Source organism: Plasmodium vivax, chromosome 6 (genome assembly GCF_000002415.2).
Source record: "Plasmodium vivax chromosome 6, whole genome shotgun sequence".
NCBI classification, from domain to species: Eukaryota; Apicomplexa; class Aconoidasida; order Haemosporida; family Plasmodiidae; genus Plasmodium; species Plasmodium vivax.
In genome coordinates this window covers 674409-702365 of record NC_009911.1, presented here as the reverse complement: position 1 = coordinate 702365, position 27957 = coordinate 674409, and the positions used below count along the sequence as shown (strand labels likewise).

At 49.1% G+C, this 27957-nt stretch overlaps 7 protein-coding genes across 7 annotated transcripts, besides 13 other annotated features; 5 read left to right on the top strand and 2 right to left on the bottom strand.

The window, feature by feature from the left end:
- Positions 1-771: 771 nt before the first annotated feature.
- Positions 772-1824, bottom strand: PVX_111175 (ookinete surface protein Pvs25; the record flags this gene model as incomplete). Its single annotated transcript, XM_001608410.1, has 1 exon — positions 772-1824. Exon 1 carries the CDS (start codon positions 1429-1431, stop codon positions 772-774), a length of 660 nt encoding a protein of 219 aa, XP_001608460.1. The 5' UTR covers positions 1432-1824.
- Positions 1825-2931: 1107 nt separating this feature from the next.
- PVX_111170 (hypothetical protein, conserved) lies at positions 2932-3644 on the bottom strand (the record flags this gene model as incomplete). Its single annotated transcript, XM_001608409.1, has 2 exons — positions 2932-3379; positions 3514-3644. 2 exons carry the CDS (start codon positions 3642-3644, stop codon positions 2932-2934), a joined length of 579 nt encoding a protein of 192 aa, XP_001608459.1.
- Positions 3436-3509: a microsatellite.
- A 1795-nt stretch (positions 3645-5439) lies between the features above and the next one.
- On the top strand, positions 5440-6850 carry PVX_111165 (hypothetical protein, conserved). Its single transcript, XM_001608408.1, has one exon. It carries the CDS (start codon positions 5594-5596, stop codon positions 6701-6703), a length of 1110 nt encoding a protein of 369 aa, XP_001608458.1. The 5' UTR covers positions 5440-5593; the 3' UTR covers positions 6704-6850.
- A 1068-nt stretch (positions 6851-7918) lies between these two features.
- Positions 7919-7938: a microsatellite.
- Positions 7939-8167: 229 nt separating this feature from the next.
- PVX_111160 (hypothetical protein, conserved) lies at positions 8168-10195 on the top strand (the record flags this gene model as incomplete). The annotated part of the gene is made up of 1 exon (XM_001608407.1): positions 8168-10195. One exon carries the CDS (start codon positions 8168-8170, stop codon positions 10193-10195), a length of 2028 nt encoding a protein of 675 aa, XP_001608457.1.
- Positions 8205-8229: a microsatellite.
- Positions 10196-10593: 398 nt separating the features above from the next.
- Positions 10594-10621: a microsatellite.
- A 277-nt stretch (positions 10622-10898) lies between these two features.
- Positions 10899-10919: a microsatellite.
- A 266-nt stretch (positions 10920-11185) lies between these two features.
- Positions 11186-11215: a microsatellite.
- A 997-nt stretch (positions 11216-12212) lies between these two features.
- On the top strand, positions 12213-16454 carry PVX_111155 (hypothetical protein, conserved; the record flags this gene model as incomplete). The annotated part of the gene is made up of 8 exons (XM_001608406.1): positions 12213-12275; positions 12433-12498; positions 12693-12833; positions 13029-13108; positions 13308-13371; positions 13635-13730; positions 13882-13959; positions 14142-16454. The coding sequence occupies 8 exons, from the start codon at positions 12213-12215 to the stop codon at positions 16452-16454; spliced, it is 2901 nt and encodes a 966-aa protein (XP_001608456.1).
- Positions 12452-12475: a microsatellite.
- Positions 14897-14931: a microsatellite.
- Positions 16336-16361: a microsatellite.
- Positions 16455-17051: 597 nt separating the features above from the next.
- Positions 17052-17075: a microsatellite.
- Positions 17076-18412: 1337 nt separating this feature from the next.
- On the top strand, positions 18413-22527 carry PVX_111150 (RNA helicase, putative; the record flags this gene model as incomplete). Its single annotated transcript, XM_001608405.1, has 6 exons — positions 18413-20298; positions 20505-20817; positions 20965-21036; positions 21205-21534; positions 21685-22032; positions 22231-22527. 6 exons carry the CDS (start codon positions 18413-18415, stop codon positions 22525-22527), a joined length of 3246 nt encoding a protein of 1081 aa, XP_001608455.1.
- Positions 20876-20908: a microsatellite.
- Positions 22528-24664: 2137 nt separating the features above from the next.
- Positions 24665-27397, top strand: PVX_111145 (hypothetical protein, conserved; the record flags this gene model as incomplete). Its single annotated transcript, XM_001608404.1, has 1 exon — positions 24665-27397. One exon carries the CDS (start codon positions 24665-24667, stop codon positions 27059-27061), a length of 2397 nt encoding a protein of 798 aa, XP_001608454.1. The 3' UTR covers positions 27062-27397.
- Positions 26057-26082: a microsatellite.
- A 461-nt stretch (positions 27398-27858) lies between the features above and the next one.
- Positions 27859-27890: a microsatellite.
- Positions 27891-27957: the final 67 nt, after the last annotated feature.

The following is a 27957-nucleotide window of genomic DNA, read 5'->3' as shown; positions in this document are numbered from 1 at the left end:
TTGTATTTCCACGAAAACATCGTGCAGGAATTCGCTTGCCAAATATAGCTCACTGCGAGCGTAGAAAAGGGAGCAAAAAATAGGATGTCCCTATTTGTAGGAGGACCCAGCCATGGGGGAAAATGCATTACGTGGAAAAATGGCTGTATGTGAAGACCGATTTGCTGAGCTAGCCAAAAAAAAAAAAAAAAAAAAAAAAATCCCAATTCGAAAAATAGCGAAAGTTAGCAGAACAAAGCAGCCATGCGCGGCGAAGCAATTGAACGCGGGGGCTGAAAAAGCAACCTGCTGCTCTTTACAGCAGAGCGCCGTTGAGTACTCCCGCCTCCCGAGACCTTCTGTCCAGTTTTGTCTTTCCCACGGGGGTATTCTTTTTCATTTTGGCTGTTTAATTTTTTGTTTCATTTTTAAAATTTAATTTACATTTTTGCGTAAACACGCGGAGCTGCGCCGCCTCGGCAACGTTTTGCCATGGCTCCTCTGGTCAAACAAAGTTTCGCTCTTTGGAAAAGAAGCTAATTCGCGCGGTTCAAAGGAGTAAGCACACATGGAGGGTGTGCACTTGCTCGCCGGAACATTGCGTATTGTACAAATGGGCGGTTAACGAAGCGAGGTGAATAGTGGGAAAAAAAAAAAAAAAAAAAAAAAACACTTCATCGCTTCGTTATTTCATCACATAGTGACTTGATCACATCACAAGTCGGTAAGTTCAGTAAAGAAAAGTATTTTAACTTAAAAAATTTGCGCTGCTTAGCTGCGCAAGTTTCGCACTTATATGACGTACGAAAGGACAAGCAGGATGATAAAGAAGAGGGAGTAGTTTAGGATGTTAAATACAGAATAGGAAAGGCATACATTTTTCTCTTTGTCGAACGTAAAGCCTTCCATACACTGGCACTTGTAAACTCCTTCAACATTTTTGCAGACTTCATTATCTGTGTTACATTTCAATTGACAAGCAGTTTCTCCCGTTTTGGTACATTTTTTCTCATCTTCTGGATTGGGGACTTTGCCAATAGCACATGAGCAACCTGCACTTTGGATTTCCGAGAGGTACTCAACAATGCATTCGCCACTTTCTCCACAATTTTTGTATTGACATACATCAAGCACACAAGTGTCTTCCTTCAAAGTGTAGCCCTCAATGCAACCACATTTGTACATGTTTACCTGTGCTGGGTCTGGGTTTTCTATACACTGGCCAAATTCCCCGCATGCTTTGCCTAGGGTTTCTTTCTTGCATTCATTTTTTTCTTCACATGTATTTTCGGAAAGGTGCACCAGCCCTTCGTTACACATACACTTAAAGTGGTTACTCATTTGAACCAGCTGTCCATTTTTGCATATGGTGTCTACCGTGACGGCTGCCTTGCTATACTTTAGCGCAATTTGGACGAGGAAAAAAACGAAGAGGCTGTAGTAGGAGTTCATTTTGGCTAAGTGGAGTTGTTATTCGGGGAGGTAGGCAGCACAGTGGGCGGCGTTCCTTTCCGCTCGGATGGTGGTGAATAAGTTTTTGTGGTCGGTGGTGGGCAACCTTTGCAGCGGCGCGTTGTGGAGCGGGCGAACGGGCAAGCGGAAAAACGGGCGAATAAGCAAAAAAGCAAACAAGCAAACAATCGAAAATGGCAAGTGGCGAATTGAGCGGTCGAACAAAAAAATCAGTGCTGTGAAACGAAAGTCAGAACAAGGTGAATGGAGAAGAGAAAGGACTAAAGAAAAGTTTTATTTTTTTGGATTAAAAAAAGGAAATGAATAAAGTTAATTTGTTTTTTATATAATTTTTTATTTTTTTTGTTTGATTTTATTTTCTTCCGTTTTAGCAACCTTATTTTTTTTTTTTTTTTCACTCACAATTGTGTATGTCATATGGGTCTGTTTGCAGCCCCGTCATTTGTTCACGTGGCAAAAAAAAGAGGCAAAAAGGAAGTAAAAAGCTCAAGTTGGCGTCAATTGCACACATGTACATACGCGTATATATGCACTTATCCTCAAGCACATGTGTACATACCAACTGCACATGTGGGGTGTTTCCCCTTTGTACGTACATCAAATTTTGTAGAGCAACGACGGGGCGTTGCAGTGGTGTTTTTTTTTTTTTATTTTGCATGTGCCACAGCGGGGCGCTCATGTCGTTGCAGGTGTGCGCAGGTAAGTGCATGTATCATCTCGAGAGCGTATGTACACGCGTAAGCTCATCTACGTGCGCGTCAGGGGACCTCCGAATGGCCGCAATGCGAAATGCGCGTTGTAGACATATGCAGTTGCGCCACATGAGGGCACCCCTTTAGCGAGGAGAACGCGCTTACACGGGGGGAAGGGGACTGACCTGAGGATACACTCATTTGGGGTCATTCTTTTCAATCAATCAAAGGGTGAACGGCTGCGGGTCAGCCCAGTTACGCAAAGGTTCACCCCGTTCCGGATGAGCGGGTTAAGTGGCATCCATTCAGCTCAGTGCCAATTTGCTTATCCTCAAAGTGGGGAAAATATCGCTTCAGGTGGAGGAATTTGCATGCACATGCGCTCCCGGTATGCACCTTCGACAGTTCGTTTTTTACATTTGCACAGTGGCACTGTTAAAAAAAAAAAAAAAGGGGGGGTTGCGTCACCATTGCGTTTATTGCCCACAAGATGATTACTTCATCCTTTTGTGAGAAGCACAAATGGGTCTGTCACTGCAAAACTGCTTGGCGTGATTTGCGCCTGCGTGGAAAAACGAACATGTGGTCACTCAACGTGAGACCCTTCTCAAGCAGACTTCCCCCATTTTGTGAATTTAAAAAAAAAACAAAAAAAAAAAAGGAACTGCTCCAGTTTGTTCTTATCATCTGAGGGGTTAATCACAAACGTTTGGGAAGCGAGCGAATGGAATAAGACCACTTGTGGTGACATGCTCATGTGGATTTACACCTCATATGGGTTAACGCATCACCGCCGCTGCCCTCTCTGCAAAAATTGCCTCCCCTCAACAATTAACTTGTTAACTTGGTGTTTATGCAAAATTGTATACAGGAAGGGCGATTCCTTCCACATCAACTGTAATCGATTTATTTCATTTTCGCATGCACCATCCACATGAATGAGCGCTTCGTGCAACGTTTTTTTCAATTTGTAGTCCCTCCTGAAATGGATCAGGGCGCTCTTAAAAAAGGTCCCCAGGGAGTGTACCACGTTGGGTGCATCCCCAGTGGAATCCCCCCAAGTTGCAACCTCCTGAATACCCCCCTTCAGCCTTTTCATTTCGCCTAGGCACACCTTCAAATCTGTCAGTGCCAATTTGACCGCCTCGTATTCCTTTATAAACGCATAGGCCAACTCATTTTTGAGAAGTTCTTCCAATTCTCCCGTTTCGTCGAAGCCAGCCCCCGGGTTGGCACTACAAAAAGGGGGGAAAATACATCATCGGGTGTGTGGTTCGGTGGAGCAAACAAAAGGGAAAGTTTGTGCCACTGTGGGAAATCATTTTCACCGCATAAACACACGGAAATTGCAAAAAAGAGGGGAACCCACCTCCTATGAAGTATAATCCTTATCAGTTCATTTATTGACGCAACGGTCGCATCGTGCAAGTCAAAGTACCGCTTGATGCAGGCGATGCTTTCGCTTATGAGAAGCTTCTCCCTATTCTTTTTCTCACTCATTATGATGCCAGCCTGCATAGATGGTTTATTTATCTTGCCACTCTGTTCGCTGCGAATTTGTCCATATGACCAAACAGGGGGAACGAAAGAGGAGCGGATTTTTTTTTTTTTTCTCTTGCTACATCAAACAGGTGAGAAGTAAAGGAATTCACGTTGTACTCACCCGCATCTTTGTTATGGCCAAAGCGCCCACTTATTCCAGGCGAGATACAGCGCTGCACTTTTGAGAGCAGCAATAAAGTTAGGAAGTAAAAGGGGGAAGCGCCTCTTTTATTTTTGAACTGTGCGATGATTGGCCATGACTAAGTTGGTCGAGCAGAACCGCCCTGGCGCGCACCCTTAAAGCGGTAAATAAAGGGGGCCAAGAGGTGATGCAACAGAGGAAGCGAAAAAAAACGCACTACAACAATTTTGTACTGACCGCTTTCCATTTCACTTTGCCCTGTGTTTGCCCACCTAAGGGATATTTTTCACTTCGCACGGATAGCGCCCATACCGCACCGTTGCACTGATCTGTTTGGCGTGCCGCAAACCGGAAGCGGGTAATTGGCGGTTGGCCACAGTTTAATCAACTGTAGGGAGATAACCCACCGAAAAGGGCATCACATTGTCCTCACTCGCAATACATTTTGTACTCTCCAATACATATAGAGATGATCTTTGTACACCCGATCTGGGTTAAAAAAAACGTCGAGATGACCACACACCGATGTGTAGTTCCCCCCAACTGCTGTGCATTGTCCGATTGTTCTTCCTCCTTCAGTGGAAGAAAGGAGGTTGTTTACGCGCATGCTTTAACACTCAATTGTGGGAGGCTGAAACGACGCGGGATAAAAAATCGATCCACAATTTTATTTTAATTAACGTTTTTTCTCATACGTGTTATATTTTTCTCTGTTTTGATTTCTTCCCACCCAACTGACCAGTCGAACAACGCATGCCTATGGTGAACATTTCCCCGCGCATTGGGGGAATACAAATAAAAAGAGGAAAGCATTTATCGGCTGGTTTGGCTTCCCATTTGGCGCCACCGCCCTGATGTTTGCCTTCGCGGAGGTTAAAGCGGGTTTGGTTGCGCTGCACGGAGAAGCGGCGAAAGAGAGGTTTCGTCGGCATCGTTCTTTCGTCCAAATGGTTAAGAGTTCAAGAGGTTACACATTTGTATGTTAAAGCGAATATACATTTATGTGTTTTTTTTTTTTTTTTTTTTTTTTTTATATGAACCGTTCAGGCAATTTTAATTCTGAAATGGCGACGTGGTCATGCAGCTTTGTGAGGGAGTGCCGGCAATGTTTTTTTTCCGCGCGCCGTAGGACGTGTGAGAAATAACCGCCTAAACGGATGGACCCCCTTTCGGGGGGAAAGTAATTTCTACTTGTTCTGTGTAGCACGCGGCGCTTTCATGCAACTGCGCGACTGTCGAAGGGGGTTCCCGCTTGTGGGGAATAAACTCCGGGGCTGCAACGTCGGTGGGCGCCACAGTTGCACACGCGCTCGCATGTGTGTGTGCGCCATGCCGTCCGCATGACCGGTGCTGTGGAAGCGATTACCACGTTGGACGCGATTGCCACATTTTCAATGGATAAAACATTTCCCCCCACCCACGACATGCGCTGGTACATGAGGGGCCACATGCGCAAAATTGTTCGCAGTTGCCACGTGCAGTCACTGTCGTAATTTTTTTTTTTTTTTTTTTTTTTTTTTTTTTTTACCTTTGCGCAACATTTTCGCCGAACTGAAAAAGGCACCCCCGCATAAGCGAGAAGTTACACTTGTCTCCACAGCCGGCAGAGGCGGACACGCGAGCTGCAAGCAACAAGCGATAAGCAATAAGCGGCAATCAACAAGCGGCGTGTGCGCATTGCGGTGTCCACACAGCTGCCTATGCAGAGCTGCCCCCCCACAGCCACCTATACAGAACTGCTCCGACAAAACTGCCCCCAAACAACATGGCCACGAGCACCCTGGCGGAGGAAACCCACTGCTACAACGGAAACATCAAGGATGGGCTGTTCCACGGGCACGGAATTCTGATGTACTCCCGGAATGAAAAGTACGAAGGGGATTTCGTTTACGGGAAGAGGGAAGGCAAGGGAAAGTTTACCTATGCCGACGGTGCAACCTACGAAGGGGACTGGGTTGACGATAAGATCCATGGGAAAGGAACAGCCAAGTTTGTCAGCGGAAATGTGTACGAAGGGGAATGGGACAATGGAAAGATAAACGGTTTTGGAATTCTAAAGTATAACAATGGAGACATCTACGAAGGTGAATGGTTAGACGGGAAAATGCATGGCAGGGGTACCTACACATATGAAGATGGGGATATATATGTAGGTGAGTGGAAGAATGATAAGAGGCATGGCAAGGGCTGTGTTAAGTACAAAGGGAGTGAAAATAAAATCGCAGAGACGTATGAAGGGGATTGGTTTGAGGGGAAGATGCAAGGAAAAGGGACGTACTTTTTTGCTGATGGAGGGATATACGAAGGCGATTGGATTGATGGGAAAATGGAAGGGAAAGGAGTTTACAAGTTTTTAAATGGTAATAAGTATGATGGGGATTGGTCTAATGATATGAAAAATGGCTACGGCATATTGACGTATGTGAATGGCGAAATGTACGAGGGGTACTGGAAGGACGATAAGGTGCATGGGAAGGGAACACTCACTTATAGTAGGGGAGATAAATACATAGGGGAATGGAAGTTTGCCAAAAAATCTGGGCAAGGAGAACTGATTTACGCTTCAGGGGATAAATTCAAAGGGGAATGGAAAAATGATAAGGCCAACGGATTTGGCGTTCTGCTATACTCCAATGGGAACAAATACGAAGGGGAGTGGGTTGATGACCAGAGACATGGGTTTGGGACGTTCACTTGCAAGGAAGATGGTAGCGTCTACGCCGGGCACTTTGCTTTCAATCGGAAGGAGGGCAGGGGCACGCTGACCTTCGTCGACGGCAACGTGTTGGAGGGCCTGTGGACCATGGGCGTGCTCACCAAGGTCAGCAAGTTTCAGCTGGCCCCCACTTCGCCCTGGCACGACCCGGACCTGTGAGGGTGCGGTGTAGTGGTGTAGCCGTGGAGCGGCGGAGCGGCCGGCACAGCAGTTCGCACATCATTTGCTACGTTGCAGTCTGCCTGGGGTCCGCTTCACCCCGAAGCGTCACTTCATCAGGGGCCAAGAAGTACCCTCAGGTTTGTCTCAAAAATGGGAAAAAAAAAAAAAAATATATAGGAAGGAAACACGCGGGAGCAACTTCACGCAGGTTAACTGTATTTACTCCAGCAGCTCACCCCCCATGAGATGGTTCGCCCATGTGTTGGGCATCCCCCCACAGCCAGCGATGCAGCGACGCAGTGACGCAGTGGTGAGTAGGCCGAACTGTATCCCCCGCCGCGTGCTGCGCAGATTGGCATATACGTACATGTGTATTTGTACCGGCGCACGTACGTGTGCCCGTTTTGTGTTTGACTTAGGTACCTACTCGAATTGTTTTTTTTTTTAAATTTGCACGTCCATGTTAGCTTTAGTGCGAACGTTAACGTTGGTTATGATGCTAATCATATGCTAATGTTAGCGCCCCTTTGTCCCCTCACCCCCTCAACTTGAGGGCCACTTCTTTCAGTAACTTTTTTTTTTTTTTTTGTCATCGCGCTGCTTATTTTTATTTTATTTATTTCTTTTTTGCACCACCGCTCTTGAGTACACTTCGCGAAGTTGTTCAGTCGACGAATTGCACATTGGCAAATTTTTCTCATTTGCACAGATTGTGTGTTGGCTCAATTTCCCGCCCCCGGCTTCTCTCGTTTTAGTCTTTACGCGTTTATTGTTTTGCCCCTTGTCCCTTTGTGTGTTCTCGCGTTTTTTTTTTTTTTGTCACTTGGAATTTCGGGCGCACCAGGAAAAAAAAAAAAAAAGTAAAGAAGTAAATAAGTAAAGAAGTGGAACTCCACTAGCGCAGCGCAGCCTCAACACAGCATTGTGACTTCAATAATGAAATGCAATTTCAACGCAGCAGTGCAACCTCACACAGCAGCGCAACTCCACTAGCACAATGCAACTGCAGTGGAGAGTGCCACCCAACGCGTAGCAAAGAAACGCAAAAAGGGCCGCATCGTGCGAGCCACCACCCCCGTGGGAACACCCAGCAAGTGGAAACGAATTTTGGAAACGAATTGTGGAAACGCAGTGAAGCTAGACTTTCACGAGTATGCCGTCCCCTTTTTTTGGCGACCAGAGTAGCCTCTCCACTTGTGAGGGGCATGCGGCGTATAAAAACACAACGCGGTTAACCATGTGGCGAGTTTTTTCTGCGCGCACGTCTTCCAACTAGTGCAAGAGGCGTAGCCACGTGTTTGCCACGAGTCTGCCTCATCTGTGTCACGTAGCTGCTAGTTTGTTCCTTCCTATATTCTTCCTTTTTTTTCCCAATTGGACGCACTTTTTTCTTTTTTTTTGTGCCCTTTTTTTGTTCCCTTTTTTGCCCCCCTGTGTAAACTGCACACAAATAGGGGCAACATGGCGACGTTCAAATCAATTTGCGAAGAGTCCCTCAAGGAGAGAGAAAAAAGTGTGGGACTTGAAATAGTTCTGGGGAGAGTATTTGACGAATTGATATCAGAATTTAAGGCCAAGTTTATTAAAAAAATATCCGTCCTTATTCACGAAGTGAAGCATGGGGACTCCGCTTTGGAACTTGTCAAAGGGGGGGTCCACTGTAAACGGGGGAAATATGAAAGCAGGCAGAAGGAGCGGGAGGGAGGAAACACGCACACGGATGACACTTTGGGTGTTTACCTAAGCAGCGTCGCAGATTCGAAGAGGAAGAGTTTGTTCGAAAAGATAAAGAAGGAGATTGGCCACCAGGGGGGGGAGGAAGTCACCGAGAGGAGAGTCGCCACGAAGGGGTTACTCACAAACGGGTTGAGCACAAATGGGTTGAGCACAAATGGGTTGATGACAAACGGGCTGATCACAAACGGATACAACACTTTAGGGGAACGAAAGGTACACAACGAGAACGAAAAAGCGAACCGCGGCGATCGTGGGAAGAAAAAAATAGACGAGGGGGGGGTGTTGGATAGGAAGGGTAGCACGGTGGGGAGCGCTCGAAATGAGCTCTCCGATTTGCAGAGCAGAGCGGGGAGTCGGAAGTCGGGCAGGGTGGAGAAGCGGAACAGCTCGAAGGCATCGGAGGTATCGAACGCATCGGGGCAGCTGAGCATGTCGGACGCGTCGGAGAGGTCTCGCAAGTCGCGCACCTCGCACAAGTCGAGGACGTCACGGGCGTCAAGGGCGTCTCGTGCCTCCCCCGCGTCACGTACATCGCGCACATCTCGCACCTCTCGCAAGACGAACCGCCCCAGGGAAGACCTCTGCACGCCGAACGGGGAGAGCAACAAAAGTGAGAAAGACGCCTACGCGAACATCATCAGTAAGTACACCGTCAAGCGGCTGTTTTCTAATAGACTGCACACGGACGAGCTGAGTGACACCCATTGTGGCAGTGATGAGGGGAGAGCAAACACACTTCGCAGTGCCCACATGGACAAAGCGAGGAGATACATGCACGCACCAAGTAGCAGCGCTGCGAGGGGGGAGGCCCCGTCAAGCATAGGCAAGGAATGGGCCAACGTGGAAAGCACGAACTACAAAATTGTGAAGAGAGACTTTGACGATCGTTCGAAGAGGAGTGAGAAATCGAAAGCGGACTCGTTAGCGTCGGAGCATGACCCACTTGACTTCCTCATCGCAGCAGAGGATAACGAAAGGAAGAAGTTGCAGGAGACTAGGGGGAGGCAAAATGGCAACCTGAATGTGCAGGACAAAGTTGAGGTGAAACCGCACAAGGGGGATTCCAGAAGCGTCGAAAAAAATGAGCAGCTATTTTTTGAAGTCATTAGAGGGAAAAGACGGAAGCATCTCAAGGGCTTCGAATGCGAAGACTGCAAATCGTTTTATGAGGAACTCTGTTGGGATGGCTCCGATGGGGGGAAAAAATACAAACAGGGTGCGAAGCACCGATTATGTCACAGGCACGAAGATAGCAAACCTGCCCAGAACGAACTGTTCCCGAAAAAGGAGGAGCGAGGAAAGAAGCTCGCAGCGGAGAGTTACAAAAGCCGCCTTAGCGAATACGTCAAAGAGAACTACACAAATGGCACGCAGCTTCCCGCGGCTAAGCCATTTGGAGAGGTGGCGTTGGTGAGCAGCGCAAGATATTTGAAGAGTGCTGAGGAGAGTGGCGATATGGGGTCCGGCCAGTACGCCGAAAAGTGCATCGACAAGTTTATGGCCAAGTTTGAGGTGAAGGGAGAGAGTAACGACAGCTTGGTTAAGATGGACTCAGCGCAGGAGGAGTTTTACGAAGTCGAGGAGGCGGACGATGCAGAGGAGGTGGAAGAGGCGGAGGAGGCCGAAGAGGCCGAAGCGAGACGGAAAGAAAATAAGAAAAAAAAACTGATTCAGTCCTTTTCGCGGCACAGGTATCATAGCAAAGTTAATGATTCGCCAAAAAATTTCTGGAGTTTCGATTTTTTTAAATAAAAAAAAAGAGGCGGAGAGGCTCATTTGTTCGCGCACGGGTGGACAGGTTGCTTGCACGTCGGGGGTGGAGAGGTTGCCCAACCCGCTGCCATACTCGCTGCCGATTTCGCTGTCCATTTGTCCGCCCCTCCCAGGCGCACACACAGCACACCTTTGTCATTTTTTCAATTCGCGTTGGCCTCTCGCCGGAAAACGTCCCAGATTTGTCTCGCCGCTATCGTGAAGGCATTTCTGCGCGGTATTAGTAGACCATTCGTTTCACGTGGCGCGCGTCCTTAACGAATTTTTTGTTGTCCTTTTTTGCATCCCCTCGAGAGCGGCATTTTGGGGTGCCCCCCTTTTTGGCGTACGGCCATCGTGACACACGCCCTGCGCTATTTTTTTGGTGAAGCAGGACGCGCATTTTGGCTGTTTCATGCGAAATGCGTTTTTTTTTTTTTTTTTTTTTTTGTCATTTTCGCGATTGTTAAGTTAATTGTTAAGTTAATTTTTGTCACTGCCGCTGTCGCTGCCATTGTCGCTGTCGTTTTTGCCGCTTCACGCTGAGGGCGCAGCTCGCGCTTGCGCCGCGGCTGACCGAGTCGCGACTTCAAAGTAAAGCGGCATGGAGGGTCGTTCAAAGAACAGTACGCACCGAATGGCGGCAGTTCTGTCTTACTTTAATGGCCGAGTTGGGGGGAGGCGTGCACGCAAGTGTACACGAAGGTGTGTATATATGCGTATACATTCGCTTGTGCGCGTTATGTAATTCGCTCAACCCGTCGGGGGAAAGAAAAACAAAACGCAGTTCCAGTCCAACCGATCACTCTCCTGTTGTTTAAGAGGGCAAGTGCAACAGTCACGCTGGCAATTGCGCACGGTGATGTGCAGCTGGGGGGGGGGCGCATGCCGCATGTTCACTCGCCGACGTGTGCGCGTAAAGGTATCAACGTGTAGTATTATCAGCGCGTACGTATCGGCGTGTACGTATCTGCACGTACGTACCTGCGGAGGTGGACTTCCTCGTATGTTCCCATATGTACACATACGCATGTGTGCAAATTTGAATTCCCTAACTGTTCGCTCTATAATAGCAGCACATTCTTCGTCCAATCGCTCATTTTTTTTTTTTTTTTTTTTCCTCTTTTGACCCATTTTGGGGGGTGAACAATAAGCGATCGATGTCACCTTTGTGAAGTTAACAAAATAAAAAAAAATTCGCAATGCCGCTTGTGGCGTGTTTGCAATGGCTTCATAACACTTTTGCGATGATTTCCCTTTTCCGTTTTACGTCCATTTGGCTTTAAATAAAAAAGTGGAGATTTTTTTTTTTTTTTAATTCCATCAAAGTGGCGAAACGCGCGTTACTAGCCGTTACGTCAGGCAGCCTAGAAGAGTTGCCAGCGCCGACCCTTTCAGCGACAATCATTTCAACGCTAGCCTTTTCAACGCCAGCCTTTTCAGCGCCAGCCATTTCAACGTCAGCCTTTTCAACGCCAGCCTTTTCAACGCCAATCATTTCAGTGCCAACCATTTCGGCGCACATCTTTCTGCTTTGCGAAGCGGCTGGCGAGGCGTGCGCAGCGTTGTTCTGTGGGCCTACCAATGCGAGGGGATTCACGCGCGTAGGTATGCGTGCAAGTATGCTCGTCCGTACACACGCATTTGCATCACCCCAGCGATAGACACACGAAGGTGCAACTCAGTCGGGGGTAGGAGGAAGAATACGCCATAGACCGTGCAAGACGCGCCACTTTGAAGAGCACACTCTACGCGGTGACTAGCTTTGCGGTACCCCATTGATCTCGATGGGGATTTTCCCGCCCGCCAACCATTTATGACGTCGCAGTGGATATATGCTAATCCGCGCAGCTTACATGTCCCCATGCACTCCTTTTATTTATTTTTTTTTTTTTGGTGCACGTTTTATATTCCACTGAATTGCCATTGGTGAGAGGCACATCTTAGCCACCTCTGCTTTAACCCATTTGGTGAGGGTGTTCCCTCGAATGAGCAGACTTCACCATTTGGCGAAAACATGAATGACCAGTATCGGGGCAGCCCTCAAAAGAGGAAGAAGGCCAAGGAGAAGAAGAAAAAGGTAAGCACGGGAAAAAAAAAGGGGATTTACCGATGGACCACCGTCTGCGTCCAAATGGGTGAAACGCGTGGAGAGTTCTCCCCCTGGACATGCAGCTATCCAGCTGAGGTGCCGCATAACCACATTGCTACATTGTTGCTCTGTTTTTCCTCTCCAGAACGACGAAGAAATCAAAGTGACCAAAGAGGTCAAAGAGGTCAATGATGGAATTAACTATTCACTGGTCAGCTAGCCAAAAAGGGAACGATGCAAAGGGTGATTCCCCCCCGAAAAAAAAAAAAAAAATTGCCACATTTCATTTTGTTCTACGTGTTGTAAAATTGTGGATAATTCGTGCAGTTGGTTAAGTCTAACCGTTTTGCGAATACGATTCATTTTTTTTTTTTTTTTTTTTTCCTCACCTCTGGCATATTGCAGATAAATGACTACCACGACAGTAACTTCAAAAAAAATTTCTACATTAAGAGCATACGGACCGATGGCAACTGCCTGTTTAGGGCTGTGTCGGACCAGCTGTACAACAGCGAGGATAACTACAAGGAGATAAGGAAGCTGGTGGTGAGTCAGCGTGGGGTTTGCGGCGGGTCTGCGGGGGGTGGTTAGCTGCGCAACCGATTAGCCACTTCGGTCGTTCATTTGGCGGATGGGGCGAGCGCAGCTGAACGATAAGGAGGGAGAGATAATTAGCAGGAGGAGATCAACAGACGAGATAATTCCCACCCACTTGGACACATTTTTTTTCTTCCATCCCAGGTGGATCATCTGCTGAGGAACGAGGAGAAGTACCAGCACTTCATCGAGTATGACGAAAGTTACAAGTCTTACATTGAGAGGTACGTCCCAGGGGGGGGTACGAATGGCACCAGCGAGTCGACGCGTTGTGTGTTTGGCGTATGCGTGATGCAAATGCCGTCTTTGCTATGTGCAAGCGGAATGAGGTCGTATCATCACCCGCATCGTTATCCCTATCGCTATGCTTATCCGTATGGCCATCCCCCTACACTCGCCTGCGACGCTTTGCCTTCCTCGCAGAATAAGTCTGGATGGGACATGGGGCGGCCAGCTGGAGCTTCAAGCAGTGGGCGAGCTGTTCACCGTAAGACCCGAGGGGAAAGAAACGCACCAAGAGTGTGCACATGGATGTGTGCGCATGTGTAAAGAGGTTTCTTTGTTTGCCTCGACGAGGAGAGAGACGTCCCTTGTGGTGGGTGCTAACCGAGGGGCAAGTGGCTAGCATGCCGTGTGAGGCTATCCTATTAACAGGACCGAGTTATGCTCTCTTACCACCTGGGGCGTATGCAAAAAATGCGATGAGCTCTTTCCACGTCCTCCTAACTGCCTACCTGAACTTTTTTCCAGGTGAACATCCTGATCTACCAAGAAAACGGGTGCATCCTGGAGATTAAAAATCACAGCGATGATAAGAAGTGCATCCAGCTGCATTACGCCTCCAGTGTAAGACGGGAGAGGTCCCGTGGGGGAGCGCGCCGTTAATATATATATGTGTAGAGTCGCTTGTGTGTAGACCCACTCGTGTGCTTTCCCCGCAGCTGTCACTGCGAATAGTGTCACCTGCACGTCGATCGTTCCGCGTACCACCTCGCAGGAGCACTACAACAGCGTCCGGTTTAAAAACAGGGCCCTGGAAAACCAGCTCAAGTCAATCGTGGAGCTGCGCGAAATAGTAACCGGAAAAAAAAGAAAAAAAAAAAAGAAAGAAAAGAAAGTGAATAGGAAGGAGAATAAACATGGCAGTGGGGGATGCGGTGGGCGATACGGTGGAGAGTGCCCGCCCCCATTAGCAGAGCACATATAAACGCTCGCTTTGCGTCAATTTTTATTCTCCCCTCCCCCGCCTCCTCACAGCTAAACAACAAGGACGATAATGAGTCCACCAAGACGTTCTACGAAACGACGGACAACGAGCTGACCGAAGACAACGAGGATGACCTGTCTGACCACACCGGAAACGAAAATAAAAACGTTGGAGAGTGGGTTGACGAGAGGGAATTCACCCTTAACAGCTCAGTGGAGGAGGACTACCTACAGTACGACTACCCTCAGGAGAACAATCGAAACAACATTTTCTCCCTCAGTGATGATGAAACGGAGCCGTGCTCTTTCGACATCTTGCAGAATATTCATAACGGTATTAAGAGGAAGGGGGTGAGGAGCAGAAGCATGCCAACTATCAATGAGCGGTTTTTGTACTTCTTTGCGAAAAATCAAGTCAGTGAGAGCATGGACAGTGACAGCACCATAGATGTGCTGAATGAGAAGAAGGGCTTCGAAAGGAGGAAGCCAAAAAAGAACGAAAACAGGAAGCTCAATTTTTTGAAGTATAACTACATAGGTCAGAGGCCCGACGACTTGCTGAGCGAGTGCGTCTCCGCCGCGGGGAAGAGCGAAACTGCTGTTGGGAAGAGCCAATCTGCTGCTGAAGCCACTACTGCTGTTGGGGCCGCCCCACTCCTCGGGGAGGAGAACAAGACCATCCGCATTTGCTACAACAAGACGTTTTACAAGTACCTGTGCATGTCCAAAATGGTGGAAGTGGAGGACAGGCAGCGGGGCAAAGCGGCCGATCTGGTCGGCGGTCATTACGAGTGCGGCAGCGGGGGAGGCCAGGCATGCAGAATAGCGGCAGCAGCGAAGGCGGCTCCCGGGAAAGCGACACCACCAAAAGGGGAAGCTGCCAATGATGCCGCCAAAGAAGCTGCCAAAGGCGCGGCGGGGAAATCCCACCGCAGAAGCGAGGCCAACCTGGGTGAGCCGCCCACCCCCCTGAAGCACCTGAACAGTGCAGGCAGGCAGGGGTACATTTCCAACTACGAATTGGAGAACAACTTTAGCAGGGCGAAGAAAAAAGAGTTTGACGATTTTTTAAATCTGTACAGCGAAAAGATTTCCTACAGCAGGAACTCCTTCTGCAAGAGTATGTCCACCAACGATTGCAAGTCGAGTCACGCGGAGGGGGTGGCGGATGGGATGGCGGCCCCGACCAGTGAGCAAGCCACTTCTGACTACGTAAATTATGAGTACGCGAGAAGCCTATCGTTGAACAAGACGTCCAGCAGCAACGAAGAAGTAACGGCTCCCTCATTTTGCTTCGATAAGGACTCCATTAGCTTCGAGCTGCGACCCGATGTGTATGGCAAGGGAGTTGAAAGAAGTGACTTGGCAACAGAAGGTGATGCGAGGAACAAATGTGTTGCCCATCAGAATGAAGAAGGGAAGAAAATCTTTTGCAATTTGACGAGGAAGTCTCAGGATATCTTTGATATAATAATCGATGAGGAGTACGTTCTAAGCATGGACAGCAACTTGCTGTGTTCCCACATTGGCAATAAGCACGTGGGGAGAGGCAGTTGGCATAAGAAGAGGGGAAACTCCCAACAGGAGGAGGTACTATCGCAGATGCGTGGACGGGGAGGAGGAAAAGTATCTTACCCTGTTGTTAGCCCTTGTGTGCTGAACTCGCGAGCGTCTTTTTCCGGTTCGAGGGCCCCAAGAGGGGGGAAAACCAGCCAAATTGCCGCTAAACTGGGGGGCGACCACGATAGGGCGGGGCGCGGGCCCAACTGCAGGATTAGGAGGAGGAACCACGAGGGGGAGGGCAGCGGTGAGGGCAGCGGCGAGGGAAGCGGCGACACCTCCGCACATTCGCATACGGATGCGTCCGCGCGATCAAGCACAGACAGATCTGGAAATTCGCACACAGAAATTTCTAACCACCCGCGTAGAGACCCTCCCCGCCGAGGAGGCATGAACGCGAGGGACCTTTTCCTAAAGAAGAAATACCTGAACAAAAAATTCATCAACATGTTTTCGAAGGACGTCCATTCGAAGGGCCTCTTCCACTTTCTAAACGCCGACTTCCTCCTCAGTGGAGACAAAATAAAATACATCATCCCCTTCCTCTTCAATAGCAAACAGATGAACATCTTTAAGGACAACCTAAATAGAAAGGAGATCCACTTTTACGAGTACGTGACCTTCTCCTTTAATTTGGACAAGCAGAAGCTAAGGAAAAAAATTGAATGTTCCAAAGTTCTAAATGAGGAGTTCCTCATTAAGGAGAAGCACAAGTATAGTAAGTTCACGCGGGGGGGGGACGGCAAGTCGGCCTGCTCCCTGCGCAGGGGCCTGGAGAACCGCGTCAAGATCATCTCGATTTAGCGGGTTAGCGGTTTAGCGGTTAGCGGTTTAGCGGTTAGCGGTTTAGCCGTTTAGCCGTTTAGCGACTGTGCCACTGTGCACCTGTGCCCCCTCTGTTTGCATTTGCACAATTAGGGTTTCCTAGTCGACGCTTTACCATGTTACACCTGCGCGGTGACTTATACCTGCATTGTTTACACATTGCGTGGGAGGCCTTTTTTTTTTTTTTTTTTCTGTACACAATTGATGACATACGTGGCAACCCCTTTGGAGTGCTCTCGTTGAGCGGCTCGTTGAGCGGCCCGTTAAGCGGCTCGTTAAGAGGCTTGTTAAGCGGCTCTCGGATTTTTTTTTTTTTCTTTCCTGGAGTTACCGCGGGGCCCGCCCACCTTGTCTGCTTAAAATGGTGGTAATTTTGTGAAGGAGGGGGGGAGACAGCGCTCCCCGTTTGGTGAGGACCTGCGCGGCGCGTTCGCTCTGCATTGGGGAGCCGCTCCATCGTGCAGCTCTTTGCCGTAACTCGTTCGTATCTCCCTTTTTTGTGTAACTCGTTTTTGCCACACTTTTGCCACCCATTTTGCGACTCTTTTTCTGGACCCCCCGCGCACGGCGAGCAGCTGGGCAGGTTTGCCCTACGTCCATATTGCGGCCTGACCGCCTTGCCTGCTTGCATCGGGCTACTCGTTCCACCCTCTCACAAATGAGCAAACGGAAAAGCAACACACGCGGTAATGCTAACGTGATAAGCGGGATGAACGCGTTAAAAGAAATGCGAGGGGGCTTCACTGTGCACACAACTTAGTTCTTTCCACAGAAGGGTTAACCGCATGGGTGGCAGTTCCACGTCCAACGGGGCAAGGTTCCCCCCCAGGAGATGCACACAGGGGGTGCTGCTAACCTGTTATGGTGTCGCCTTCAATTTGGTCACTCCCACCCCATTGGGGGTCTCGTCTAAGGGCGGCGGAGCAACTGCCGAGGGGTACGCCAAATGGGGATGCGCCAAAATGGTGAGTACACGCGCAGGGGGGAACAAACAGGGCGTTTCAATTTGCTATTCATCTTTTGCTTCTCCCTTTTTGCAGATGCGTTTTGCACAAAAATCTGCCTTCGCGAAAATGTGCACATCATGATGTGATCGCTGGAGGGGAGTATACGGACGTGTACATGCATACGTTACATACAGGTAGCCATTTTGTTACGCGACGTGGAGAAAAAAAAAAAAAAAAAAAAAAAAAAAAAAATCCCCTTGTGCATCCCTCATAGTGTAGCAATACGCGCAGCACAGGAGAGACCCATTTGGGCTAATCGCCAATTTCGTGTTACCTGCGAGTGGCTACAATTGAAACGCCGGGGATGGAAAAATGGCAAATAAAATTGAAGCGGTGTTTTTCACGGGCAAACGTTGTGCATACGTATAGAAAGGGGAAGCGCGGCGCCTTTTTGTTGCCACGATTGTTGCCACGATCGTTACCAGCGCGGGTACTCCCACGGTTACCCCCACGTTACTGCTAACAATTTATTTTTTGTGATGGGAAAACTCGCGAGGATTAGTTCTGAGGGAAAGCGGAATTAAGTCACCGTGTGAGGGGAAAGCACCAGCAGGTGATATCCCGAGCGTCGTCATCAAAACGGCCCGGGGAAATTACGTGACTTTGCCCAGTTGGTCAGTTTTTCGCAGTTGGCTAGTTTTGCCCATTTGGCCACGTTTCCCTCGTTTGCCGCTTTTGCCGCATACAACCCGTTGCAGCAGAATGAGCGCGAATAATTTGGCCCCGCCGCGTCAGACCCAACAGGGGAGCGGTTGTAGCAGTGGCGCCGGCGAACACATCGAAGGGGGTAAAAACGCCCATGGTTGCGGTGACTTCCCGGGGGATGAAGCAGGGGGGAGCACCGAAGAGGGAAATCAAAATGCAGCCATAAAGGGGACCCCCAAAGGAGAAGCAAACGATACCCTAAACGATGTCATCAGCAAATACCTAATGAATGTCAGCTCAAGCGATAACGCCAATGGAATTGTGGCCAACACGCAGGGGGAGGACGTATACCCGTATGGTCACCTCTACTCCAGCGGTGGTGTGGAAAGCTATTGGGGGAGTGCGGGCAGCCCAGACTTTGTTGCCTTCACTGGCAGCAGCAACTTTGTGGTTAGCCAAACGGATGAAGCTGCTCCTGTGGGCGGGAGCCAAAGCAACAACACAGCCACAACGCAGATGGGAAAAATAAGTGGCGAGCACATGGGAGACCCCAATGGAGATGCTCTCGCAAGTCAAAACAGTCACCTCAATTATGCAGCTATAGTGAATAGCATGAATGGAAATTACTCGCCGTATGGAGATGCCGCCCACAATTTTAATTACCAAAGTGAGGAAGAGTTCGTTCATGAGGGGAGAGCAAATCATGTGGATGACTACAATGAGGTTCACCCCGAAATGAAGAGCCCACCTGTAGAAGCAACGCAAAAGAGAAAGACATATGCAGAGGGTATGGACATGTATGGGCCGACGAGCAAAATGAGGAAGGGAGTCAACTGCAGTTACCCAGTGGAAGAGACACATCACGGTGAAAAAAACAACCTCTATAGAAATAACTCCCAGTGGAAAGCAAGAGAGGGAGGTCCGCTATACCACAGGGAAAGTTCTGGGCTGTATAAAGGGGCCTTCAAAAAATGGGAAGGTAACCAACATGACAGTAGGGAAAGAAAGGAAGCAGGAGAGGGAGAGGATGAGAGGCACAATATGGTCGATAGAAAACGATTCGTAAGCAAATGGGACAACAACGATGAGGGGGATAACAATCAACACGGTGCTCCCCGGGGGGAAAAAACATATTATGATGACTTTAGGGGGAATTACCTGGGGAGGGGGGGGTCCAATCAGTATGGTAGAGGCAGACCAAGTCAGTTCTCCAGGGGGAGGGCAAGTCAGTATGGCCGAGGCAGGCCGACTCAGTACGGCAGAGGAAGGCCCAGCCATGTGGAGAGGGGGGGAAGGTCCTCTCATTATGACGCAGGTGGACGGTCCACTCATTACGAGCATGGCCGTGCCAGCCAGCAAGACTATGATGAGTCCAGTCAACGCCACCCCGAGAGGCCGAATCGCTACGGGCACAGCGGACCCAACCGATCTGACCACCATGGGTATGACCAGCACAGTCAGTACGATCGCGGCAGGCCCAGTCAGTACGATCGCGGCAGGCCCAGTCAGTACGATCGCGGCAGGCCCAGTCAGTACGATCGCGGTAGACCCAGTCAGTACGATCGCGGCAGACCCAGTCAGTATGGCCACGATCGACCCGACCAGTATAGTCGCGATGGTCCCCCTCAGCATGGCAGTAATAGGTCCACTCAGGATGACCATGACCGATTCGGTAAATACAACGGCGATCAGCCGAACCACTACGGTCATAGCGGACCCAGTCAATATAACCCTAATAGAAGCAACCAGTACGATCGCGACGGGGCCATTCAGCACGAGCGTGGGAGGACCGATCAGTATGAGCGCGGCCAATCCAATCAGTATGACCGGGGGCAGACCAACCAGTACGATCGCGGCCAATCCAATCAGTATAACCCTAATAAACCCACTCATTACGACCGCGGTCAGTCCAACCAGTACGATCGCGACCAGTCCAGCCAGCAGGACCGCGCCCAGTCCAACCAGTACAACCGCTGCCAGTACGACCGCGGCCAGCCCAACCAGCAGGAGCGCGGCCAACGAAATGAAGCCGGAGGAAACCGCGAGGCCTACCGGGGGAAGAAATTCAAGTGCAACATATTCGACGAAGAGTGCTACATCATCGAATGCAAAAGTTACGGCAGCGAAGAGATGGAGCTGCCGGGGCCGCTCAGCAGCATGGAGGACCTGAGGTACGCCTCGCGCGAGCGTTTGCAAGAGGGCCTGCCGATCTGCACGGCGGGCAGGGGTGCAGCTGACTTGTACACATTTATTCATTCACTCGCGTGATCTCTGCGTGATCTCCGCTTAGCTTACTCACCCGCTTGCTCACCCATTTACTCCTTTTCTCGCGTGACCACATGGCGCAACTTACCCTTCCCCCCCAACCACCGCGCAGCACCATCTGTGGAGACAACCTATACAGAAACATCTGCGAAAAGGGATACAGCCAAATGACGATCGTTCAGAAGTACTCCATCCCAATCATAAAGAACAAAATGAATTTGATTGCGTCCTCCCAAACGGGAAGTGGAAAAACCTTTTCCTTTCTCTGCCCAGTAGTTACAAATTTGATGCGAGACAACGACACGCTGAGGCCTCATTTCCCCGGGGCCTACGCGTGCGTTTCTCCCCTGGGGCTGGTCCTCTGCCCCACGCGCGAGTTGGTCCTTCAAATTTTGAACGAGGTAACTATGGCGAATTACGAGGGGGTGGGCCCTCCGAAGGGCACACATGAGTACATGCATGCATGCGTTTCAGGAGGGTGCAACTAGTGTAGAGATTCCCCGACGTGGACACGGGAAACTTTATTTATTTATTTTTTGTTTTTTTTTTTTTCTTTTTTTTGTGCCCCCCAGGTTAACAGCTTGACGAAGAATATGGGGCTCGTGTGCATGGCCTTCTATGGAGGAGAGACGATGAAGGACCAGGTAGGTTCACCGCTCTGCGTTTGACTGCGCCTTTTGTGTGTATGCCTTTTAAGAGGATTGGCTCCTTCGAGGAGCGGCCCCCTTTTCTGGGATGGGCTCCTCTTCCTCGGACCAGCTCCTTCCCCTCGGTCACCGCCACCCCGCTCAACAACCACCGCTACACCGCAGATTGTTCAGATAAACGAACGGCAGGCGGACGTCATCGTGTCGACCCCGGGGCGACTGCTCGATCTGATGAACAGCTGTAAGGTGAGTCTGTCCTTTGTAAAGTACCTAATTTTCGACGAGGCCGACGAAATGATTTCCCTTGGCTTGAAGGAACAGATGGACGCCATTTTATTTGAAAAAGACCTGTGTGCCAATGATGCTAGACAGACCATATTGTTCACGGCGACCTTCTCCGAGAGTCTGCGGGAGGACATTGAGAAGTTCATGGCCACTCCGTATGTGTTTTTGAACATCACGCAGAAGAGGGAGGTGCGCAATTCTATTAGGCAGGTAGGTGGAGGGACCTCGGTTTGAGCCTGTGCGCATGTGCGTGCAGTTGTGCAAGTACGCGTATCCGGGAAGCATTACGCGGGAAAACTTATTGGGACTGCTTCATATGGACTGCCCCATTTCCGCTCGCTGCTTTCCCCCCCCGAGCAGATCGTTAAGTACGTGCCCGCGAAGTGCAAGCAGGACGAGCTGCTCAAGGACCTGACGACTCTGCAGGGGCAAGCCATCATCTTTGTGGAGCTCAGAAGCTCAATTAATTACATTTTCTCTGCGCTGAAGTCGAACGGGTATGACGTGAATTACCTGCACGGGAAAATGAATCAGGTGAGTTATGGCCCCTCGGGTCTGCCCCTACGTTGGGTGGTTGGCGGCGATGATGGCGTGGTTGGCGGCGATGATGGCGTGGTTGGCGGCGATGATGACGTGGTTGGCGGCGATGATGACGTGGTTGGCGGCGATGATGACGTGGTCACCAATGGGGAGCGACTTAACGCGCGAGTCCGTTGGAACCTCCTCTTGAGCCGCAGCTCCTGGAGAGCAATTCATCGCGAATTGTGCTTGACGCGTACATGCACTGGGTGAACAAGTCGAATAGCAACGATGTGTAAAATGTTTACGCACAAACGAGTGGCACATGGGCCCGATCCCCCACGCCGCACACCGCACACACTGCTTCATCACGCACACCCCATGTAGGCGCGGAGACAAGCCGTGTTTCAGCAGTTCCGCGATAAGGAGTTTCAAATTTTAATAGCTACCTCCATCGCGGCAAGGGGCCTAGATTTCCCCGACCTAGAGTTAGTAATAAATTATGACTTGCCAGCCGAATTTGAGCAATACATGCACAGGATTGGTAGGACGGGGCGAATTGGAAAAACGGGACTAGCCATTAACTACTTTAACAGCTCGAATAGAAAAATTATTGATAAGCTCATCGACCATTTGAAGAAGCACGACCAGACGGTACCCCAGTGGTTGCTCAATTTTAGCTAGCCGGGTTGGAGACTTTTCCCCATGAGGAGAAATCTATGGGGGATGCGACTGAGCTGTGGCAATGCGAACAGGTACGCGGCAGGCGCGTGGGTGCGGACTCGCACTGCGCGGCGTTTATGTGTTACATGTGAGCGTCCCCGAGGAGAGAAGTCCCATTCGTTTTTTTGTGTGTATATATGTGCGTATGCATGTGCGTCGTTTATTTATCGCCTTTGAGTGACCTTTTTATTTATGAAGAGGGAGTTAATTAATTACCCATGGTGGGTGGGGGTTCCCCCCTATGAATTTTCCTTTTCACTCTGTGGCGTTGCCCCTCACAGCGCCGCTTTGTTTCGTTTGAATGATCCCCATTCGTTGGTGTATTTTTCTTTCATCACTTTTGCTGCCCCTCTTGGTATGCATAACATGTACGTGCGTATCTCATATAGGAATGAATGCCAATTTTGTCTACACCAGTCCTGTTAGCAGCGCGATTTGTATGTTCCTTTTTTTTTTTTTGCTTTAATTTGCTCGTCTGCACAGTTGCTCTGGGGTGAGTGGTGAGAGACCTTCCCAAGGTGCATGCGGATGGCGTGACGTCCATGTGTACCTGTGCGTCGCTGTGGAGAGGGTCATCACACAGCTTTGAACGAACGTTTACTCTTGCACGTTGCGCGGTTGCTCATATGTGCGTAAGTAAACGAAGTGTCGACTTTAGCGCGCGTTTTAAAGGGGATTTTTTTAAAGAAAAAAAAAAGAGGAAATAATAATTTGCAAGTTGCCGGCCCTGTTGGAGGTTTTTTCTCCCAAGGATTTCACTTTTTCATTTTTACAATTTTTTCATTTTAATCAATTTTTTCAACTTTTTCAACTTTCTCAACTTGCTCAATTTGTTCAATTTTTTGGTGGAGCGGACGCGGGGCAGTCCAACACATGAGCAACGGGGAGCGACTATCTTGCCCGTTGCCCACATGTTGGTATTCCTTTTGCCAAGTGGGCACATATATACTGCGTGTCCTTTCGCGATACGTGAATATTTATATGCAACGAATGAGCAGGCGACGTAGGGTTACGTTTTCTCATCCGCGTTCTTCTGATTTACCAACACGCTGTTGTTCCGACAATGGTTCTTTGCTCACGCGATTGTGCCAAGGGCGCCCGTTTGTTCTTTCGCGCGCCCTCAGATTTTTTGTGCCGCCTGTTCGTTGCTTTTTTTTTTTTTTTTAAAACACTTCACGCGGGAAGGTTCACTTGAAAAGGCTTCACCTGAAAATGCTTCATGCGAAAATGCCTCGTGCGAAAATGATTTACGCGAAGATGATTTACGAAAAGATGATTTGCGCGAAGGTGATTTACGCAAAGAGCATTTTTTAAACCCTTTTTTTGTGTTGAATGGGTATGTTTAATGTATGCCAATTTCGCTGCAACTATCTTTTGGAGATTTTAAGAAGAAAAGCGTTCCGAGTGAAAGGCATCATCACTCATTTATGCCGTTTTTTTTTGGTACATTTTGTACGTTTGCACGTTTGCACGTTTGCACGTTTGCACGTTTGCACGTTTGTACTTTTGCCCGTTTGTACGCAGGGTCAGCACAACATTTTTGTACAGCTTTGCATATGTACGCCCTCCTTCGCCTTTTGCGAGACTTGTCCCTTTTGGTCCCCACCACAGTTTCCTGCCCACTCCCCTTTGGAGGGGGGCATACACTCAAATAGGGACTTTCCAATTGCAACGATCCCCTTCGTACGTATCGCAGAAGTAAGCGACGTCTCGGATGAGCAGATATTATTCCCCCCCCCCCAACCCCCCCATGCGCAGTGGCAACTTTGAAGGATACACAAGTTTAGCAGCGCAGGTGTATTCCCCCCGTGTGCCGATAAAAGGAAGCGGCACGAGGGGGCACACCATCCATTTGCAACTTCGAAGTGAAGTTGTGCATGTGCCGTCGGAGAGACTCCCCACCTCCATCAAGAGTACTGAAAACACAGACAGGGACAGAAAAAAAAAACACAGTCATAAGCTCACGCGTACTTCTGCCCTTGCTTCTGCTCTTGCTTCTTCACCTGACCTACCCACGTGAGGAAGCCGGGCGCAAAGAGCGCGTTGCGCACAACAACCACATTTTTCCCCCCGCACGTCACGCCGCCCCCCCGCGAAAATGCTAAACGAAGAAAGCGTAGAAGTCGAACTGGTCAAATTAGAAAACGAAATAAGCAAAGGTGAAAACAGCTTCGAAAAAAAAAAAAAAAAAAAAGTCCAATTTTCAGACAAAAATGAAACCATATATTATGAAAAAGACGAAAACGAAAATAGCTATTTCAATTTTGCCGTGAACAATTTTAACTACTTCGAATGCTTTTACAATGAGATGTATAACTGTGACTTTGATGAGAAGGAGTTTAAGGGTGGCCATTCTTTCCTAAATGAAGAGGATCCTAAAGGGGGCAGTTACAATTCCCTTGAAATTTTCGAGGCGAACGATTCTTCCGATGAAGGCACTAGTAAAGAGAATGGCAAAGCGAGAGGGGTCGTTAGAAGAGGCTACGTCGCCATGAATACTGGGGAGGATGACTCTGCTGATGGGGCATCCGATGGGGAATCAACCAAAGGCTCGTCTTCCAATCGAAACGGAAAAAATCAACCACTTAAAAGAGAAAGGTTTACGCATTCCTTTAATGAGGATTCCTCTTTCGAAGTGAACGACGTGCATGCAGCCATTTTAAATGCAGAAGAAAAAACTACCAACTATAGTGATGACTATTTTGGGTACAACATTGAGCCGTTTAATATGAAGAACGAGCTGAAGGAGGGATACATAGACAAGCATGGCAATTACGTTTACAACGACCCGGATGGGGATGATTTTGAGGAGGCCTGGTTAAAGTCAGTTGATGAAGAAGACCCATTCACCTCATTTTCTAATAAAAAAATAAAAGCAAAAATACACAAGGAAACGGTCTGTAAATTTGATAAGATGCAAAATCAAAGTGTTAGTAATAATTCCCTCTCGGTGAACATTTACGATGCTTTGTACTCCCTCTCTTGTCTCCTGATTGAAAAGGAAACGCCAATTAAAGCCATGGTTAGGTACAAGAAGGATTTGAAGCTCTGTAAAAATTACCTTAATGAGTGCAAACTTAAGCTAGACAAATTCAGCTTCGTTTCGGCCCCTCGGCCGAGCAATGAGTCTTCAGCAGATCCGAGTGCGTCCAAGTTGTGCCAGGGGGTAGATGCGCACCCTTCCGGGGCGGACCAAGGGAAAAGGGACGAGGACGGCGGGGCTGCCCCGCGCGGATCGGCTAAGAAGAACGTCCTGCAGGTGAACTTGAAGAGGCGCGGGGGCGACGCGAAGGAAGAGGCGAAGGAAGAGGAGGCGGTGGAAAAGGAGGCGGTGGAGAGGGAAGCCGAGGAGAAAGAACCCATGGAGAAGGAACACATGGAAAACGAGGCTGCGGAGAACGAAGCGGTAAATAAGGCAGAGGTAGACAGCGAAGGCCCTCCAAATGGAGACCCCCAAAGTGAGGAGGGTGAGAAGAGCGAAGCAACTGCCCATGAGGAGCACTCCACCGAGCAAGAGGGGCAGCCGCGACAGGAAGAACCCCCGGCGGAGGAGGAAGCGGCTGATCAGGAGGAGAAATCGGCAGAACAGGAGAATGCGGCAGAACAGGAGAACGCAGCTGAAAAGGAGAAAGCGGCTGATCAGGTGGAGAAAGCGGCTGATCAGGTGGAGAAAGCGGCTGATCAGGTGGAGAAAGCGGCTGATCAGGTGGAGAAAACGGCTGACCAGGTGGAGAAAACGGCTGACCAGGTGGAGAAAACGGCTGACCAGGTGGAGAAAACGGCTGACCAGGTGGAGAAAACGGCTGACCAGGTGGAGAAAGCCGCTGATGATAATTCCACCCTCGCGGAGGGCGAGCAGCCAAACGAGCTGCAGCGGCTGGAGGAAACGTACCAGAAGATAGCCCTGGACTACAAAACGATCGAAAGGAGGTTTAACAACCTGATAGATTTGACGCAGAAATTGACGAACGAATATAAAAACGTGTACTTCTTGGCGAAGCACGAATGCGAAGCCTTGTGCAAAAAGCTGGAGGAGTCGAAGGAGGAGAGTGGAGACATACAGTGGCAGCTGAGGTGGACTAGTGACGCTAACAACAATGTATATGGTCCCTACAGCTACTACGATATATATAATTTAATATCCGTTGGAATCGTCTCAGCGGAAAACCCAATTCAGCTAAGAAGGATAAACAAGGAAAACAAAGTGTTAGAGAATATATGGCAGATGTACGACGCTGTCAACTACCTTACATTTGTTAGCAACGAGAGTGTTAAAAAAAAGAGGAAGTTGAGTGAAACCAACCAGGTGGACGCGGAGGAAGATGGCAGCGATGAGGGGGACAACTCCGTGGATGACGAGTATGATATTAAGAAGAAGAAGCGGAAGAAGAAGGGCCTCATCCAGATATCGAAAAAGAAGGAGGAGCCCTCCACCCGTGAGGACGACTCGGACAACGAGGAGGAGGACGACGACTATGAGAGCTATGACTACTGAGGTGGGCTGACTGCGGAAGTGAGTGGAATGTGCTACCCCGTGTTGTCCCTTGCTATCCCGTGCTGCCCCTTACTGCCCCACGCATGAGTGTGTGCACCGCTCGTCTGGAGGAATGCTCGAGGGAGGAAGGTGTTGCCTCGCCTTGCATCACCAACACACGTTTGGGCCTCCTGCAAGTAATGCAAAGCCCCAGAACGGTCAAACCTGCAGTGGTATATAAAGCCACACGTGGCACCATTTTTTCAGTTTTAAGCATAGTTGAAGAAGAAGCAGTTTTCCCCCCCCCATTTTGCTATCCCATTCTGATTAGCCATATCGCTTTTTTTTTTTTTTTTTCTTTTTTTCTGTGTCGAATTGGATTTACCTAATGGTTAAACAGGCGACGAATATGTGAACACAGTTTTTCGTATTTTCGTATTTTCGTATTTTTGTATTTTCGCAAGAAGAGAGGTATACCTTTTGGGGTGCTGGTCATGGATGTGCAAAGTGGAACATGTTAGCGGTAGACGGATGAGGCGCACCATGCATATGGAGATGCCATGTGGATATATCTCTATATGTTTATAAACGTAAGCAACGTGCGAGTTGACAAGAAGGACATATTACTAAAATTGGAAGCGATGAGAAGCACCGTTGATTAAGGAAGCATGTGCGAAGAGCTTAACGTTGTTGGGGTGTGCCAGCCGAAATTAGCCACTCATGAACCATCCATGAACCATTTATTAGCCATTCATTGACCATTCATGAACCATGAATTAACCATTCATTGACCATTCATTTTGTTTTGTTTTTTTTTATATGAGCAATGCAGGTGGGCGTTTTTAAATTGCGATGGTGCTGCTGCCCCCGCGCAGAAAGATCACCCCCTCCCCAGGACGTGTACGCATACGAGGACA